This window comes from Acomys russatus, chromosome 18 (genome assembly GCF_903995435.1).
Source record: "Acomys russatus chromosome 18, mAcoRus1.1, whole genome shotgun sequence".
Lineage (NCBI taxonomy): Eukaryota > Metazoa > Chordata > Mammalia > Rodentia > Muridae > Acomys > Acomys russatus.
Genome location: NC_067154.1, coordinates 45,211,114 through 45,228,546, shown reverse-complemented (window position 1 = coordinate 45,228,546; position 17,433 = coordinate 45,211,114). Strand labels below are relative to the sequence as shown.

Below are 17,433 nucleotides of genomic sequence, written 5' to 3'. Positions count from 1 at the left end.
TTCCTTACTGTTTAACCGTAGATTGCTCCAGAACACAGTTTGGGCAACATGATCTCACTTTTTGATTTGCTGCATCAAAATTTATTTTTATTAATCCTACCATCTTCAAAGCAATGTACCAGATACTATGAAATACAAAGAGCAAAGCACTACTCCTTTCCCCACTGAGATTAAGTCTGATGGGAAATGAATTGTAACCAATTTTCTAAGCAAGACACAAAGCAGAAAATGAGTATTAAAGGAAAAGGTGTAACCATGTAAGGCTGCGAGAAACTCTTCCTGTACTGTGAATGTTATAAGCAGGAACTATTTATTTTAATTCACATTTTTTTTTTTGCAGAAAGCATAGGACATCATAACAGGAGTTCATGGTAAGGGAACGTGCTCTTTGGAACTAGAAAGCAAAGAAAAGAAGCAGAAAGATGGGTCCTAGTAGCCTTCAAGGACACACCACAAGTGACTTCCTTAGGGAGTCTGCTATCTTCCAGGAGACCACAGGCTGGGGATAAAGCCTTGAGCAGGGAACCTTTGGGGAATATACAGGATCCAAACTATAGCAGTGTATCCCTGGCTTCAGTAGTTTCACATCTGTCTCAAACTATGAAATGTGTTCAATTCATCCCCAAGAGTCCCAGATATTGCTCCAAATCTCCTGAGACTCAAGGCAAATGTGGAGGTGTGGGACATAGAAGAAAAGAACTGTACATAATCCTAAAGTGTCACTGTGTGAGGTGAACATTTCCTTTCCAAAAGGGAAGAATATGGATACGGAAAGGATTAAAACAAGACTGAAACCCTGCAAAGCAAACATGTGCTCCACAGCTGATATCCTGGACACATTGCAGCATTTGATAGCACAAGGGACTGGGAAGCCCTCTCCAGGCTGCATTGCTAGGGATGGTCCACAGAGTTATGCTTTAGGGCGAGCTCTGCTCACTGCCTGTAGTTTCCCAACATGCCTTCCTTCCTGTGTTTCTGCCATCTCTAACTTCCTTTTATGCATTTGATTCCTTGGTTACGCAGTACTGATGTGTGTGTGTGTGTGTGTGTGTGTGTGTGTGTGTGTGTGTGTGTGTGTGTGTGTCTGTCTGTCTGTCTGTCTGTCTGTGTGTGTCTGTGTGTTTCTCTGTATGTGTGTATGTGAGTGTCTTTGTGTGTCTATATATACGTCTGTGTCCATGTGAGTGCACTTTTGTGTGAAAGAGTTTGCTAGTGTATATTATTTAACTTAAAGTAACACATAAATGAAAGGGTACTAGGTTAAGTCATAATTTTCTGAGATAGAAACTATCTCAGCAGCCAAAGGGTTTAAAAAGTGGGATGCTGAGAATAGGCCCCAGGTTTATTTTAGAACTCTGTATCCTACACTGAGGCCAGGGAGACTCTGGAAGTGTGAGCATAGAACAAACACTAACTACATGTGACATGAGATTAAAAGAGAAAAGGGGCATATCAGATAATATGGCCCAGGCAAACGTTAGAAACCATGGTGCCACCCCTAGTATCTTGACCAAATGTGCCTTACTCTCTGACTCCACATTTGTTACCTGCATTGGTCACTGATGCTGGTGACTTCTTCATTGTCTTCAGTGCCACTTAGGTACCCATTTCCTTGTGACCTTTTCCTACCACTTCCCTTTCTTTCCCTTTCTCTTTGGCAAAACTCCAGCTCTGGGTAGACCAAACTCCTTATCTGTTTCCTGCCTAAACCTGAGCAGCTGATCAGTTGAAAAATGCGTACCTATGTGAATTCGTCTTACATCACATTCAAAACCACAGACCTCAAATAGGAGTTAAAGAAAAGGAATTAGTCCTGTCCATATCCCTGTTAAACTTGCTTTGTGTTCCTTTACTTTCCTTGTCTCAGATTTCTTTCTCACTATTTGCCGATACCCTCACTTTATATTTAAAGATTAAAGTATAAGTTCCAACTGAGAAAACTGGAACATGAATCCCCTCCTTTCTCGCCCCCAGATCAATCCTTGTGTTTGTTTTGCACACATCCTGCTTCCTCTTCGGTTACTAAAGAAGCTGCATCTTCCTGGTGCTGGGATCCCAGTCCCCTTTCGGCTCCCTGGGAACTTTGCAGTTGCTAGCTGTGGTAGCTCTCCCCCTCCGTCACTGTGACATTGCTAACTGTGTCTGATTTGTATGCTTTTCCTTTCTATCTGAGACTTGTCTGTAGTCTCTATCTTCATCTTTCACCTGATCAGCCGCCTTGTGTTTCTGTTCTCATTATTTGCTGAGAAACGTCAGTAGCAGATCATTCCTATACAGTTGAAGCCCACAGAGTCTTCTCCTTCTCACCAGCGTCTGACTGAACTTGGCACTGTTTCCTCCTGAGAAGCTTCTTTGTTTTGATTTCTGTGACGGCTGCCATGTTCTCCTTCCTGACGCCACAGGCTCTGTTCTCTGCTTCCTTTTCTCGACTCTCCTCTTGTGCTCACCAAGTACTCACCCTTTCCTCTAGCCATTTGCCTGGCCTGGGAATCCGCTGCAGTCCCGTGGTGGTAGAGTTATCAGTTATTGTGCCCTGGAACTCATGGCTGCCTGGGCCAGGCTTACCCACTTCAAACTGAGTTTACTGTAAGAAATGTCACACGACCAAAACATGACCTGGACTTTGACCATGTATAAAAGCTGTTCCTCCTGTCATTGACACTTTAGTAAATAATATGACAACTGGTGTGGATTTGGTCAACACCATCCTCTAGATTGGGGATCTATTTAACCTTTAGTGTATGACCAAAGGCATAGAAACTTCTGATGTTAATTGCTTCACTAGTTGCCTTTACATAGCTTCCTACAAAGTGGAGTATCTCGATACCCCTTATGTACTGTGTGTGATTTTATGTCTTCAATATTGACTTCCATATGTTTTCAGAGGCATGGCAGGCATGGTGCTGCAGAAGTAATTGAGAGTTGCATCCTGAAATGTAGGCGGGGGTGTGGGGGCTGATTTGGGCTTTTGTAACCTCAGAGTCCAATGTCATACCCACTCCAATGAAGCCATACTTCCTAATCCTTTCAAAAAGTTTTAGTCCCTGGTAACTAAGAAGTAAAATATATGAATCTGTTGGAGCTGTTCTTATTCATACTACCGTAATTACCATTATAAAAATAGCTGCTAGTCCAAGGAAACAACTTCCTTTGTTACTGGGCTTCCTAATCTTGGGTTATAAGGTACTTTAAAAGCTACTGCAGCAGAATGTGGATGGGAAGAAGGGACTATAGAGTAAATATGGTACTGTGTTCCTGGTATTTGGAGGTCTGAGGATCTTAAGAAGTTTTATGAGCAAAAGCATAAAATTAGAACACCCATGAACACAGTATGATCTGAATTTCCAATCAGGTAAAGAGAGGAAGAAAAAAGAGAGTTTTGTGATGAGATAGGAAACAAGAGACTAGTGAGAGGTCCAGATTTGGTATATATATCAATCATCTCTATGGGAACTAATGGTTCTTACCAAGTCCTGACTTGCTGCTTGCTTTCCGCAACACAGAATCGTAATAGTCCTAACACCTCAGTTCTAGTACATCGGGAGCTAAGTAATGACAGACCATGTTGAAATCACAGCAGATCTTTTTGTAATCCTTATTAGGTGGTTGTTGTTACCTTATGATGTAGTGAACAATTCAGTTATCATATTGATGATCCTACCATCCTAATTCCTAATAGAAATAGGCTGAGAAAAAAGGTCCCAGACTTAGTGAATAGAAAACATTTTCTGTTTTGACCATGAATGTTAAGTATGTCATAAGCATCTCAGGTCAAAGTTGCAGTCTTCATGACCAGCTCTGTCAGCTCGCATCTCTGTCATGAGAAGTAGTGTGGTCCAGAGAAGCATCGTTTTCAATTCCTCAGCCCACTACTTGCCTATATTTGAAAGGAACAGTTTGATTTCTCTAAACAAAATCATATTGGGGATCCAGTTAGGACAGTTGCCCTGAACTAAAAGTGGTGTTTCTTTTTCCAAAGGTTCGTCAGCCTGTCGTATGCACCAACAACCATGTGTTTTGTTCGATTTGTATCGACTTGTGGTTAAAGAATAACAGCCAGTGTCCAGCCTGCAGAGTCCCCATCACCCCTGAAAACCCTTGCAAAGAGATTATTGGTATGGATTGATTTTATATGTGCATAAGAACAGATTTAAGACAGTTCATAATTACTGTTTGGGGGAAGGCTGATAAAAGTTTTCATTGTTACAGATTAACATCATGTTGTGTTTATTAGTAATTATATATAGTGTGTGTGGTGCAGAGGAGCGTGAAGGATCCTGAAATAACACTCAGGCCACATGCAGCATACATTACATGCATGTGGACAGAAATTTAATGGTTTAAGGTCACAGGTCCTGAGAAGGGAGAAGGGAAAATAAAGGGTCAGAGGGTGTAGGAAAGAAGGTGAGGAACTCTGAGGAACACTTGATGAAGTAGGTGACTTTTAGGTTTTGATCATGGGAGTGCTGTGCCCCAAAGTGTGCTTTAGGAATGTTGCCTGGGTGGTGGTGTGTGGGCTGCACTAGAGAGGAGACAGGAAATTTAGATAGTCAGACCAGATACTTGGGTCCACTTAAGGGTAATGTGAAGCTACTTCAGGGTTAAAAAAAATGGTGCCATATTAGGAAAAGTAAGGAAATTCAAGCAGGAGCTAGGAAAATAATGTGCTCAGACTCTGCGTGTGCATTTTTATTTTAGGGGTACATTGTTGTTTTTCTTTAGTAAACATTAAAAGTGAGTATATAATTAGCCATCGGTAGACAACATCTTTCACTCAAACTTACATAGCTGAGCCATCCCTCCAGCCCATCTTTCAGAAAACATAAAAAGTAGTTGTAGTGGTCAAAATTAGGGGAGGTTGTCTTAAGTACTGTTTGTGACAGAAATGGATCGGAAGATACGTGACAGAGAGCAAAGGGCTGAGTGGGACTTTGGGACCAGAGTTGGCTCCAAAGCCCCTGTTGTGGCCACCGGGATGAAGTCTGGCTGAAGGCTCATTCTCTGCTATGTTGCTGTCCATGGGGTTAAACTCTCTGCCTGCAGACCTGCTTAACTTTAGCAAGGCGTCGGGTGGTTGTGTAAAATGAGAGCATTGATGGTTAAAGTAGGAAGCGACATCATCAAGAGCTCTAGCTAAGTAATATGAGTGAACTTTCTGAAGTAAAATAGTCCACTCGTCTCTGTTTGGATAGACTGTACTGAAAACGCGCATCTATAAAATGCTTTGTTATCATGCTGCTAACTACAGAGGCAGTAACCCATGACTATATCAGAGTTCTCTGAAATAATTTATACCAGATGTATTTGTCATGAGTTAGGGTACCCAGCTAATCCTGGAACTTAATCCATTGTAACTGGGTCATTAGAATCAGGAAGAATTGTGTCACCAGTACCCAGATTTGTTTTAATTTCTTGGTTTATATATATGCGCGCACATACACACACACACACACACAAAGGCACATAGACACAGTCTTGTATGTTTTGTTTAAATATAAATATAGTTATTGGCTTTATTAACGATTGCTTTTAGATTTGCCATATTCAAAATCAATGAACTCATCCTGTGTAGCCCTTTGCTCCACTGTCTTTGCTATGATAAGATTTAATGCCTGTGATATTTTCCTGAAGTGATTTCTTATGGTGTTAGTTGATAACTGTTTCTTCAGAGTTACTGAAGGGAAAGGCTTAAACGGTAACGCTGGCTGGCCCCACAGTCCCACTCAGCCTTTGCTTTCTGTCATGTGTCGTCAATTCCATTTCTGTCACAAATAGCCCTTAAGACAAGTCCCCCTAATTTTAGTTCACTACTGCTACTTTTTAAGTTTTCTGAAAGATGTCCACCTGTGCCTAATTATAGACTCACTTTCAGTGTTTATTAAAGAGAAAAATGTAGAATAATGTAGTCCCCGAAGTAGAAAGAAAACACCAAGAGTCTCTCTGTTATTTCCTAGCTCCTGTTTGAAATTCCTTTCACCTCTCCTAATATAGCACTAATTTTCTTTTTTAAACCTTAATTAACTCACATTATTCTTAATTGGGCCAGAGTCTCCAATCTATCTAAATTTTGTTTCTGGAATTACCTGGGAAGTTATATAATAAAACATGGAGGGTAAAAAGGTTCATTTTCGCTGAGTGTGGTGGCGCACACCTTTAATCCCAGCACTGGGGAAGCAGAGGCAGGCGGATCGCCATGGGAGTCCAAGACAGCCAAGGCTACACAGAGAAATCCTGTCTTGAAAAACAAAAACAAACAAACAAACAAAAAAGAAAAAGGAAAAAAAAGTTCATTTTCATCTTGCCAAACCAAACACAAATCAGGGTTTTCTTCCCCTATAGGAGGAACAAGTGAGAGCGAGCCTATGTTGAGCCACACAGTCAGGAAGCACCTTCGAAAAACCAGACTCGAGTTACTCCATAAAGAATATGAGGTAAATAATATGATGTTTAAAATGATTTTGGCAGTGAACATAAGGTGAAACTGATTGAATCAGCTTCCCATATGTTTTAGAGCCAAGTCCTCTGAAGCTTGCCTGATTCTGTTTTTCCCTTGGGTCTTTTTGGGGCTGGGGAGGGCACAGGGGTTGTTTGTTTGCTTGCTTTTTCAGAGCGTTGTAATATGTTTGCTTCTGCCTTCCAAGTGCTGAGGTTACACACATTGATCATTGTGCCCAGTGTGAAACCTTTAGTGCCAATCTAACCATAGTTGGTAAGTTCTTCCCTTTTTATTTTAAATAGAGAAATTATTTTATTTTAGTAAAGGATGGGAGACTAGGATTTCATAGAAAAGGAAGAAATAAGAGCATTTTCCTCTTTTCCTTCTTTATAATTATTTTTTAATTTATGTTTTTTATTTTATACATATAAGAGTTTTGCCTATGCACCTTTTAAATACCAGGTATCTGAAGCCATGAGAGAGTGTTGGATCCTCTGGGGCTGGAGTTGAAGACAGTTGTGAGCAGCAATGTGGGTGCTGGGAATCAATTCCAGGTCCTCTAGAAGAGCAGCCAATGAGTGCTCTTAAATGCTGAGCCATTTCTCCAGCCCCACCCCCTCCTTTTTAAACCACTCCCCACCTCAGTCTCTCAGTCTCTCTCTGTCTGTCTGTCTCTCTGTCTCTGTCTCTCTCTCTGTCTCTCTCTTTCTCTGTGTATGTGTGTATGTTTGTGTGTATGTGTTTGTATTTAACAATTTGTACCTCCATAATCATTTTATATTTGTTCCTTCTTTTTTAAATGAGCTATTAAAGAAGCCCACTTAGGGAACACAATTAATTCGTTACTACCTGTAGCTTCACTGATGATTATAAATTTGATCAATTCTGATACACTAAATAAACTTTATGGGAAATACATTATTTCTAATTTTTGTCTAAAGGTGAAAGAGCAGACTTACCACAAAGGTAGGTTTTTTTTCCCTAAATAAATTCATGCTACTGGAATAAATATGTATTTGAATAGTTGATATTAAGCCCTGTTGTCATTTTATCATCACTAAAAGAGGGATGGATATTTTATAATATACACATATGTCTATATGTACATATATTTATATCTGATCTAGTTGTATAGAAAGTCCCTCCTCCTTTTAGCAGTTGAAAAAAAAGTTTTATTGGGGGTGAGGAAAGACAGGCAGTAAACACATAAAGCAAAGGCCGCCTACAAGGCAGAGGAGCCACCTGTGAAGCCACAGATTTTGGTCTTCTCTTGAGGACTGAGGATTTATTTATTTATTTATTTATTTATTTATTTTAATTTATTTTTTAGATTTTCGAAACAGGGTTTCTCTGTGCAGCCTTGACTGTCCTGGATTTGCTTTGTAGATCAGGCTGGCCTCGAACTCACAGTGATCTGCCTGCCCCTGCCTCCCAAGTGTTGGGATTGAAGGAGTGTTCCACCACTGCCCAGCAGGATTGAGGATTTTTAAGACGGAAGGATCTTCATCCCCTGGTTTAGAGTTTGAAGAAAAACAGAGTGGCCAATTGGTGCACAGCTGTTATATAAACATGGTGTGATCGAAAGTATCTCTGTGTTACACTCTGTGCATGAAGTTACCTCAGCTGCCTCAGACATTCTTAGCACGCTGGAGCACAAGTGAGAATAAATAAATGTTCATTCCTACATGTGTTTTCCACACCTGTGAATATATAAATGCATGTTTGTTTATTAATTACTATATTAACTTAAAGAATACAACTTCTTAAGCTTGGTGTGGTGGCACATGCCTATAAATCCAGCACTTGTGAGAAAGAGGCAGGCAAAGCTCTGTGAATTTGAAGTCTGCCTGGCCTATATAATGAGTCCCAGGAGAGTCGGGACTGCATACAACACTGGTTCTCAAAGCCAGGACTACATAGAGCATGCTTCTCAACCCTCCTAATCTTGCAGCCCTGCAATACAGCTGCTCGTGTTCTGCTGATCCCAACCATAACATCATTTAGTTGCCAGTTGATAACTGCAATTCTGCTGCTGTAATGGATCATAGTGTAGATAGCTGATGTGCAGGGTAGCTGATGTACACCCTCTGTGACAGAGTCATCCGATCCCTAGGCTGAGAACCACTGACAGAGAGAGAGACATTGATTGTCTCAGAAAGAAAAAAAGGTCGGGTGGGACACAACTGCTTTTCGCATGCTATTAAATGTAATATCATTTAAAATAGTAAGTAGTACTATGACAAGCCTAAAATGTACTCTTACATAATAAATAAATGTCATAGACACTAATCAGAGAGATCATTGACTTAAATCTGTTTTCTGTTTCTTTAAAATCAGAACACCTTAAACTGGGTAATTTTCAATAAGAAGAAATTTATTTGGCTTATGGTACTACAACCTAAAGTTAAGAGATTATCAAGCCGATGATGAGAAACAAAAGGACCAGGGAAGAAAGAGTGCTGGAACTCAGTTTCTTTCTTTCTTTCTTTCTTTCTTTCTTCTTCCTTCCTTTCTTCTTTTCTTTCTTTCGCTCAGCAACCCATTCTGTGATTACTCATACCCCACATACCAGCATCGCCTCATTCATGAGGTCCTCATGGCCAAATAAATCATCTGTTGATGCTCTTCCCTTGTAATATTGCCACAATGGCAGCTGCATTTCAGCAGGAGATAGGGAAGGAAGTGCTGACATTTGGACTTTATTTTCTGATAGGATTTTTGCCAGTCTCAGGTTAAAACAGTGTGTCCAATATAGATGAATCAGGGGTATTAGAGAGAAGAGGCTATCCCAAGCATTTGCATCACCTTTAAGAAGAGCCTCTCCAGAGTAGGAAAGCAGATATTTGGAGTAGCTCTGACTTGTGCTTGAAGACCCACTGCTGGTATTAATCTGGGATGAAAACTGGAAGGATTTTATTCCTGCTTCAGATATAGAAGCAAAAATAAAAATTCAGACAAAATTATGGTTGACTATTTTGACCAGTACTTTTTAAAATTTCTCTCTATAAAACAATTAACATGCTTCAGTTATTTCTTCTGAATTAGAATATACTTTTTTGTTGAAATTCAATGTCTTTTGTTATTTTCCTGATAATATCTTAAACAAAGTCAAAGGCTTGTGGCATTTTTTAAAAAGCAGAAGTGTCTTTGAATTAAAACGTAAGCAATGCGATACCAATTTTTATGAGGTCAAAATACATTTTGAGAATTTAAACTGACTTTTTCCTTACAAAACTGTCATGGCATATAAAAGGCCCATGTATTTATAAAAGTCTGAGTATAATATTCAAGAACACATTGACTCTGGCTTAGCATACATAAGCTATTAGTCTATATCTAATTATTGACTTCCGTACCTTTTTAGGATGAAATAGACTGTTTGCAGAAAGAGGTAGAAGAACTTAAAAGTAAAAATTTGAGCTTGGAGTCACAGATCAAGACTATTTTGGATCCTTTAGCCTTGATGCAGGGAAGTCAAAATGAAGACAAACATCTAACAACAGATAATCCAAGTAAAATTGACCCAGAGACAGCAACAGAGTGGAAGAAAAAGCTCAGAACAGCTAATGACATTTATGAAAAAGTAAAAGATGATGTGGATAAGTTGAAAGAGGTAAGTTATAGTCTTGGGGCGTAAACCTATTATGCTTATTTTTAAAGTTACACAGTATTTTAAGTAGCCATATACCTTGACTCCCATTAGCTAATTTGTGAGAGGAGAACTGGGCGTGGATGAGCATTTATGTACAATAGGAAAACGAATTCTCATTAGCAATCATTAGCTGCCAAGAAATCTCAGGTGGTTGCATTTGTGACTATAATTGGAGGTATGACAGTGCTTCTCTGTGAGAGTGCTTCTGGAAGAGCTGTCTTCTCTTAAAGCATAGGATTCTGTTCCCCTTCTTTGTGGTCTGCCTTTTTGTTTTTTTAAAGCTTACAGCAGTGGCTGCTTTCTGTACATTAAAACAAACATATTCCATTTCTCTACTTAGCAAAGAAACATTTCTTTGTGTTTTGAGGCAAGATTTGCTATATAGCCAATGCTTGTCCTGAACTTGCTATGTAGCCCAAGTTGGCCTCAAACCAGCCATCCCCCTGCCTCAGACTCCTAGTGTTAGGATTACTACTGTGTCCCTCTGTACATAGCTGAACAAAAGGTTTTGTTTTTTGTTTGTTTGCTTTTCAAGGCAGGGCTTCTCTGTGTAGCCCTGGCTGTCCTGGACTCATTTTGTAGACCAGGCTGGCCTTGAACTCACAGAGATCCACCTGCCCCTGCTTCTGAGTGCTGGCATTACAGGCGTGTGCCACCATGCCTGGCTGAACAAAAGGTTTTAACCACATCTTTCCTAGCACTACCATTCTCTGGTTTTTGAAAGATGAATCTGACTACATAGTAAAAGTATACTAATTCAGAGAAGGCCATGAGCACCTACTTTAGAGCACTTATGCAAAGGAGTAACACCATGTATGAGGCTGATTCATCGTCCTAGTTGGCTACCCACCTAACAAGATAAAGGGAACACCTGTTAGGGGAAAAACAGGATTTTTTAAATCCAGCAAGGAGATAAAGATGCATGCTATGAGCACTAGAGCAGTGACAGGGGTTATATTGCTTTCTGGAACGAAGACCAGCCTTTAGCTTGACTTGAGGATTACCTGCCCTGGAGAAAAGTAGTGCTAACTGCATATCGCTTTATGGCACTCATTTGTACCGCTGCCCTTTTAACCTATCTGTATTCCCTTAAAATGCTATTCTTGTTCTGAATTACTGAGTCCTGAGCCACAAAGTCATTAATGGGCTCCATATGCTATTTCACAGAAGAACCATTCCATATTAGCTCTCATATCTTCAGTGAGTAGAGAAACATCTTCAAGTCAGTGTAAACCACTTTCCATATACAAAACAGATGCTGTGCGATTTGTAAAAAGCCAGTATGAAAGGAAGAGGGAAACTGCTTTCAGGAAAAAGAAACTACATACATACTTCATGCATTCTTATGAGGGAAGTATGTAGTGTATTTCTGTATTGGCATCCAGCTTTAGTGTAAGCATGTTACCTTTGTTGAAAAGTAAGAGAATTTAAAATGTATGACATCAGAGGAGCTATACTATTATCGATAGACAGTTTCTCCTGAGAAGTCCATGCCTTTACCCAAGCCACCAGCAAGCTGTAGATGGCCTGTGGCTACTCAAGTTTTGGCAGAGATACTTCTTAGAGCATGAAGCTCTATGCAGAATCCATTCTGGCTTTATAATGTCACTATGTGGTATATATGAAAAGAAGAGTATATAAAAACACAGTTATTTTTAAATTCTTTGGTTGTAGCCATCCTAAGACATCAGAATTATTTGGAATAGCTAATCATCCTGATTGGGATACCCAGTGATAGTCTTAGGTAATAGGCCATAAATGAGTAAGAAACACTGACGACAGACAAAACGCAAATATGAAGTACAAACAATGATGTGAGTCAGATGCAGGAATGCAAGCCATTCAAAGGACAACTTGGTGTGCGTAAATGGACTTCTGATGCTTCCTGGACTTAGCTGAGTTTGGAAACATGAAACATTGTTACCAGTCCAAGTTGAGACTGCACAATAATTATAGTCTTTATTATTCCCAGGTTCCATCAGTAGGCAGAACTCTACTGTTTGTAACCTTTATTTGCTTCTAGTAGTTAAAAGCCATGCGGCCTATAAGGAGAAGTATTAAAAAGCCACAGGACTGGTGAGAGACCTTGAAGCATACTGATAGGAATACCTGTTTTAGGAGGTGGGGGCAGGGAAGGAAATCAGGGGAGTTCTAATTTAAGCTTGTTGTTATCATCAAAAATACTCACTAAGTGCCTCCTTTTATGGTACTGTGCTTGAAAGCTTAATTCATTGTTTGTATATATGAGGAAGCAAATGGCTTGCCTTCTATCTTCAGGGGGCATTAATGGTGTCTATCAGTCACTTAAAGAATTAACCCTCCACCATCCTGGTTTGCATGCATCTGTGAAGGTGAGCAAGTGCTCAGAGCCTACAATGATGGGTCTCAGTAACCAGTTCAAAAGGAACCTGATAAGTTTAAGTAAGGAGATAGGCTGCAGATGCATGTCCACTATCCTCCTCTTGTTACTGCCGAAGCACAGTTGTATGTAAGTCGATAAAGTAATACATTACAGAAGTCAGTCAACAACACATACATGTTTTTAATGCATATATTTTAAATACTTCTTAGGCTACCTTTTCTTTTTTCCTGACAGTAATTCTGTTACCTGTTAGCTGTGAATACAAATATTCTCACCAATTTCCTTGCTGGGTGAGGAAATTTGGTGGCAAATCTATAGAGCTTATTTTTAGTTAGAATTGTACAAATGCAGTGACAGGAATTTAAACAAGGAAACGTTTAAGACAATTGTAAAGTCTAAGAGCATTAGGTTTCTTTAGGCCATCTGGGATATTGAGCTTCTAGCTTTCCTCTATTCTTTTTGAGACAGTCTGTATTCCAGTCAAACCACTAAATACTTTTAGTAATTTTTAGGTGTTGTACAAATCAAGGGGGAAAAGGCATGCTTGAAGGACTTTTTCTTACCTATGTATGTCCAGGGACAGTTGGTGGAACTTATAAGAAAATACTGCCCCAAATTTATGAGTATCAGAAATTGGAAGACAGAGAATAAAAAAGACATTTTTGAAGAAGGAAAATGAATAGCTTACTTATGTTAGATTTATCACTAAAGAAGTTGTTTAGGTAGTAAGCAAGAAATGAGTCTCATGGCTTAAGAGTTAACTCTTGAGCATTAATTTGTAAATACTTGCTTATGATGTAATCTTACCTTGTTTGAAGCATTCAATTATGGTAAAATGAAAAAAAGAAACACATATATTTGCCATTAGCATGGTCCCTTAGTGGCTCTGAGCTAGCTAACTAACACAACTTTATTTCCCTAAGTACAGGATTTAGAAAGTGCTTGGGGAATGTACATTTTAAATGCCTACTTGTATTTGCAGTTTCACACTATTCCCACTGGTGATTTTACATTTCTGAGGGCTGTGTCTAGTATTCAATTTTCTGATATTGCTGTAAGCAGATGGCTCATGTCTTAATATTTACAAGGTACTTTTATATTAGCTTGTGTTTAATTATTTTTAACTCTTTTTTTTTTTTTTAGGCAAATAAAAAGTTGAAGTTGGAAAACAGTGGCCTGCTGAGGGAGAATTTACGCCTGAAGGCGGAAGTGGATAATAGGTCTCCCCAAAAGTACGTATCTCACAGAGTGAGGTCACTGCTCGTTGGTGCTTTTAAACTGACTCTCTGATGGACTGTGGTTCCATTTGACTTGTCAATTAGAAAAGTCGAATGTTTCTGAACATCAAGTGCAAGTCTTAGCTTTAGTTGAGGCTAATTTAAAAGAAAGGAATTCATTCTTAACTCTTCCTTCTTTGATATATAAAAATATTGTTTTATGTTACCTAAGACAAATGAGCCTTCACTTGGCTTTACATATAACTATTTAATAGTACTAATGAATACTGAGATGAAAACTGCCCTTTAGCTGTTTTCTGACATAATCTTGATAATAGTTAATTGTTCATGTAATGCATTCTTTGCCTGGTACAGTAGGATGTAACTTAGAGTACTGGGATGGAGGCGCAGAGAGATTTAACTCACCTATCTAAGTCTGCCCAGTGGTAGGTGGAAGTAGTAAGTGAAAGTAGCATTTGGGCGCAGGTGGGAGCACCTCAAACTCTGAGCACTTAACAGTGGTGAGGAAAGCCTTGGCTGAAATAAATAGGGCATTGTCCACCATCTCTTGAACTGATTATATGAGACGTCTGTGGAGTGGATGGGTCCTTTATGATGGCAGAGTCACCACTCTGTGTTAGAAATTGAAAGTTTGACCTACTTAACACTTAATTTGTCTATCTAAAGTGGTAAGAAAGAATTAGGAGATAAGGGGTGAAGATGGAAAGGAGATGGGAGCATGTTTGGGGTCTTTACCTACCCCACCACCCTGAAGAAACAGGCAGATGAGGAGACAATATGGCCGCCAAGGCACAGTCTCTCTGAAGGATCTGTTTCAGAATGCCTTCATTTTTCTATTGTAAGAAGACAAAGCAGGATAAACCAATATTGGAAGTATATACTCCAGAAAAGAAACAGTCCTTGCTGGATGCAGTGTGGTTTAGGAAATGGTAAAAGTCAATCCTAAATACACAAAGGGAAGATTACAAACCACTGGTTTTTTTTTAAAAAAGGGTATAACTTTTACTTTTAAATGTTTCCTTCTCCTGTGCTCTCCAGCCTTGTTTTTCCTTCCTGTCATATAATGTCCTACTTTGACAAATGAGTGAAATAAGCTGAGAAAGTGTTGCTTTTATGTGGGCTTGGAGCCCTGTCATTGGCAGCTCGCCCTGCCAGTCACAGTAATGCTTATCCATTAGCCTGTTCCCACAGCGTGCTGAATGGAATGAAAGCTATTTTGTTTGTAGCTTTTATTTCTTGAAAAGTTGCCCACCAGATTTCAAACTTAATGCTAGCCACAAAGATGTGTGCTTTTAAATATCCATGACTTCTACCGAATAAATAAGTGGAGACTCTCACCTGAGGAAGTCTGGCCTCCGTGGCTTGCAGACCAGCAGCCCCGCATCCAACCCCACAGCAGCTTTGCTGTCTTTGACTTGCTTATAGGAAGGGAGCCCTTGCCCTTGACCAGTGACTCGAGCTGACTCCTGTTCCAGATCAGTTTGCAAAGTACTGAGGGGTTAAATGCATTGCATTTGATTTACACCCTGTTTACTCGGCATCAGTTAATCCTGGTGGGAGAGAAGCTGATCAAGCTGAAAATTCCCAAATACGGTTCACTGCAGAGCAACACTTACATTTGTGTAAAAAGAATATGAAATTTTAAGAATTTAAAAGTAAATACAAACATAGAAAAATCACCCATTCCTTCTCTGCATAGCAAGTGCCTTGAGCAGTTCTTTTTCTCTTGTCCCGTTGGTTGAGTGTAAAGGGTTACTTCCACTCTGTACACACGCTGTGTTCTCTGAAACATCCACAACTTGAGCACACTGTTCTCAGTCACACGGGACAGTGCACTTTACATTTAGACCCCAGAGTAGAGAAAACTTAGAAGCTATATCAGTTTTGGTTTTTGAGACAAGGTTTCTCTGTGTAGCCATCAGTGACGCAGAACTCACTCTGCAGGCCAACCTGGCCTCCAATTTACTAGATCTGCCTGCCTCCGCCTCCAAAGTGCTGGGGTTAAATGTGTGCGCACCCACTGCCAGCCTCAAAGACTTGTTCTTAGTACGACTATATAGTGAGATATATCAAGAGCATCACACCCACACATAGTAGTACAGAATGGGAGCACACCAAAGGGAAGAGTTCAAAACTGAATTTTTCATAGTTTTTCAATTTCCTCGATTCCAAATACTGTCCCTAAGCTGTGTCAGCACATATGGTTGCGTTTGTACTTGCTGGATTTAGGAACTCCTTAGTGACATTTAACTTGAAGAATTGTGACATTTCTACTTATAAGGGATTAAAAGTTCCTTAGTTCTTCACACAGGTTCTTCCCCTATTTGTACCCCCCACCCCAGGTACTCAACATTAGTTACTTTTCCATCACTGCGACCAAAACTACATGACAGAAACAATTTAAGGGTAAAAATTTATTCTGCACTACAGTTTCAGAGATATCTCGCTATCAGTCAGAACACAGTTTGGAAGATACTGTTCATGTCAGTGGGAGTAGGAGGTAGCTCATTATTCGTATCACATGGACCAGGAAGCAGAGAGCTAGCCAGAGCCCAGCAGTGAGTATAACCTACAAAGGTCCCCTCTCGTAACCTACTTTCACAACCTGGTCTGTGTCCTAAAGGATCTGTAGTCTTCACAGTCATGCCACAGAGGCAACCAAGTATTTAAAACATGAGCCGCTGGGGACATAACATATCCAAGCTATGACACTCTGACAGATGACAGTCCCACAGTTGCTGTCCATGCTATAATACAAAATGCGTTCAAAAGTCCCTATAGACTAAACAGTCTGATTCTGAAAGACTCAACGTTCTGAAATGACCTCTTAGCTGTGGGCTTTTGTGGAATCAAAGCAAAAGCCCCATGTCCCAACATAAAGTGGAATAAACATTTCCATTCCAAAAGGGAAAAGAACTGGGAAAAAAAAAAAAAAAAAAAAAAGACTGGACAAACATTAGAACCTGTAGCTCCATGCTCAGCACCAAGATACATGGTGGTATCTTCTGGGTGCCACTGGGCTACAGCCCTGCCCTACTGCCCTGCCACTTGTAGGCTTTGTGGCCTGTCTTGGGTTCCACTAAAGCTTTCCTTCATACTTGTTCCACCATTTTTCTGGCATCTCTAAAATTCTGGGATTCCCCATTGCATCTTAGACTTTACCTCAAAGCTTGACCCATAGCATGCTTCTGGGCTTCCTGTAAGAGAGTCCAGCTGTAGATTGCTACCAAGCCTCATGGATTTTTAAAATTCATTTTATTTTATTATAGTGCCTTCAGTTTAGTATTTTGTATGCCTGTACCACATGAACAACACCAGGCTGTTGCCAGTTTGAGAAATAGTGTGGCCCCTTTGCATACACAGCAGTCTGCTTGCATGGTTAAACCTGGGAAAGCATCTCACTAGGTGGCTCTATTCTAGCAGGAGGCCCATTCAGCTTTCTAGTTTTAAATGAATTCCAAATGCCTTTGCAGTCTTACATGGGGACTTTCAGTAGGTAGGACAACACCTTTAATTATCTCTCCTATTGTCGCAGTGTAAAGTGCGTGCTCCCTTTTAGTGATACTAATCTCATTAACATCTACATTGCCTAAAGCTTTGACTCAGGTGTGAACCCTTTTTTTTTGGTGCCAAACTGCATGGTTTTAAAACCCTCCATTCTTTGCTCTTGGTTCTGACTATAAACTCTGTGTGTGTGTGTGTGTGTGTGTGTATGTGTGTGTGTGTGTGTGTGTATCAGCACATG

General features: G+C 39.9%; 1 protein-coding gene across 1 annotated transcript in view; it reads left to right on the top strand.

Annotated features, from left to right (window-relative positions):
- Obi1 (ORC ubiquitin ligase 1) overlaps positions 1-17,433 on the top strand; it is a 45,488-nt gene that overhangs the window by 10,153 nt on the left and 17,902 nt on the right. Inside the window, exons 2-5 of the mRNA XM_051160937.1 lie at positions 3,980-4,115; positions 6,340-6,431; positions 9,801-10,049; positions 13,594-13,682. Of these exons, the coding sequence (XP_051016894.1) occupies positions 3,980-4,115; positions 6,340-6,431; positions 9,801-10,049; positions 13,594-13,682 (566 nt within the window). The remainder of the gene's footprint in view (positions 1-3,979; positions 4,116-6,339; positions 6,432-9,800; positions 10,050-13,593; positions 13,683-17,433) is intronic.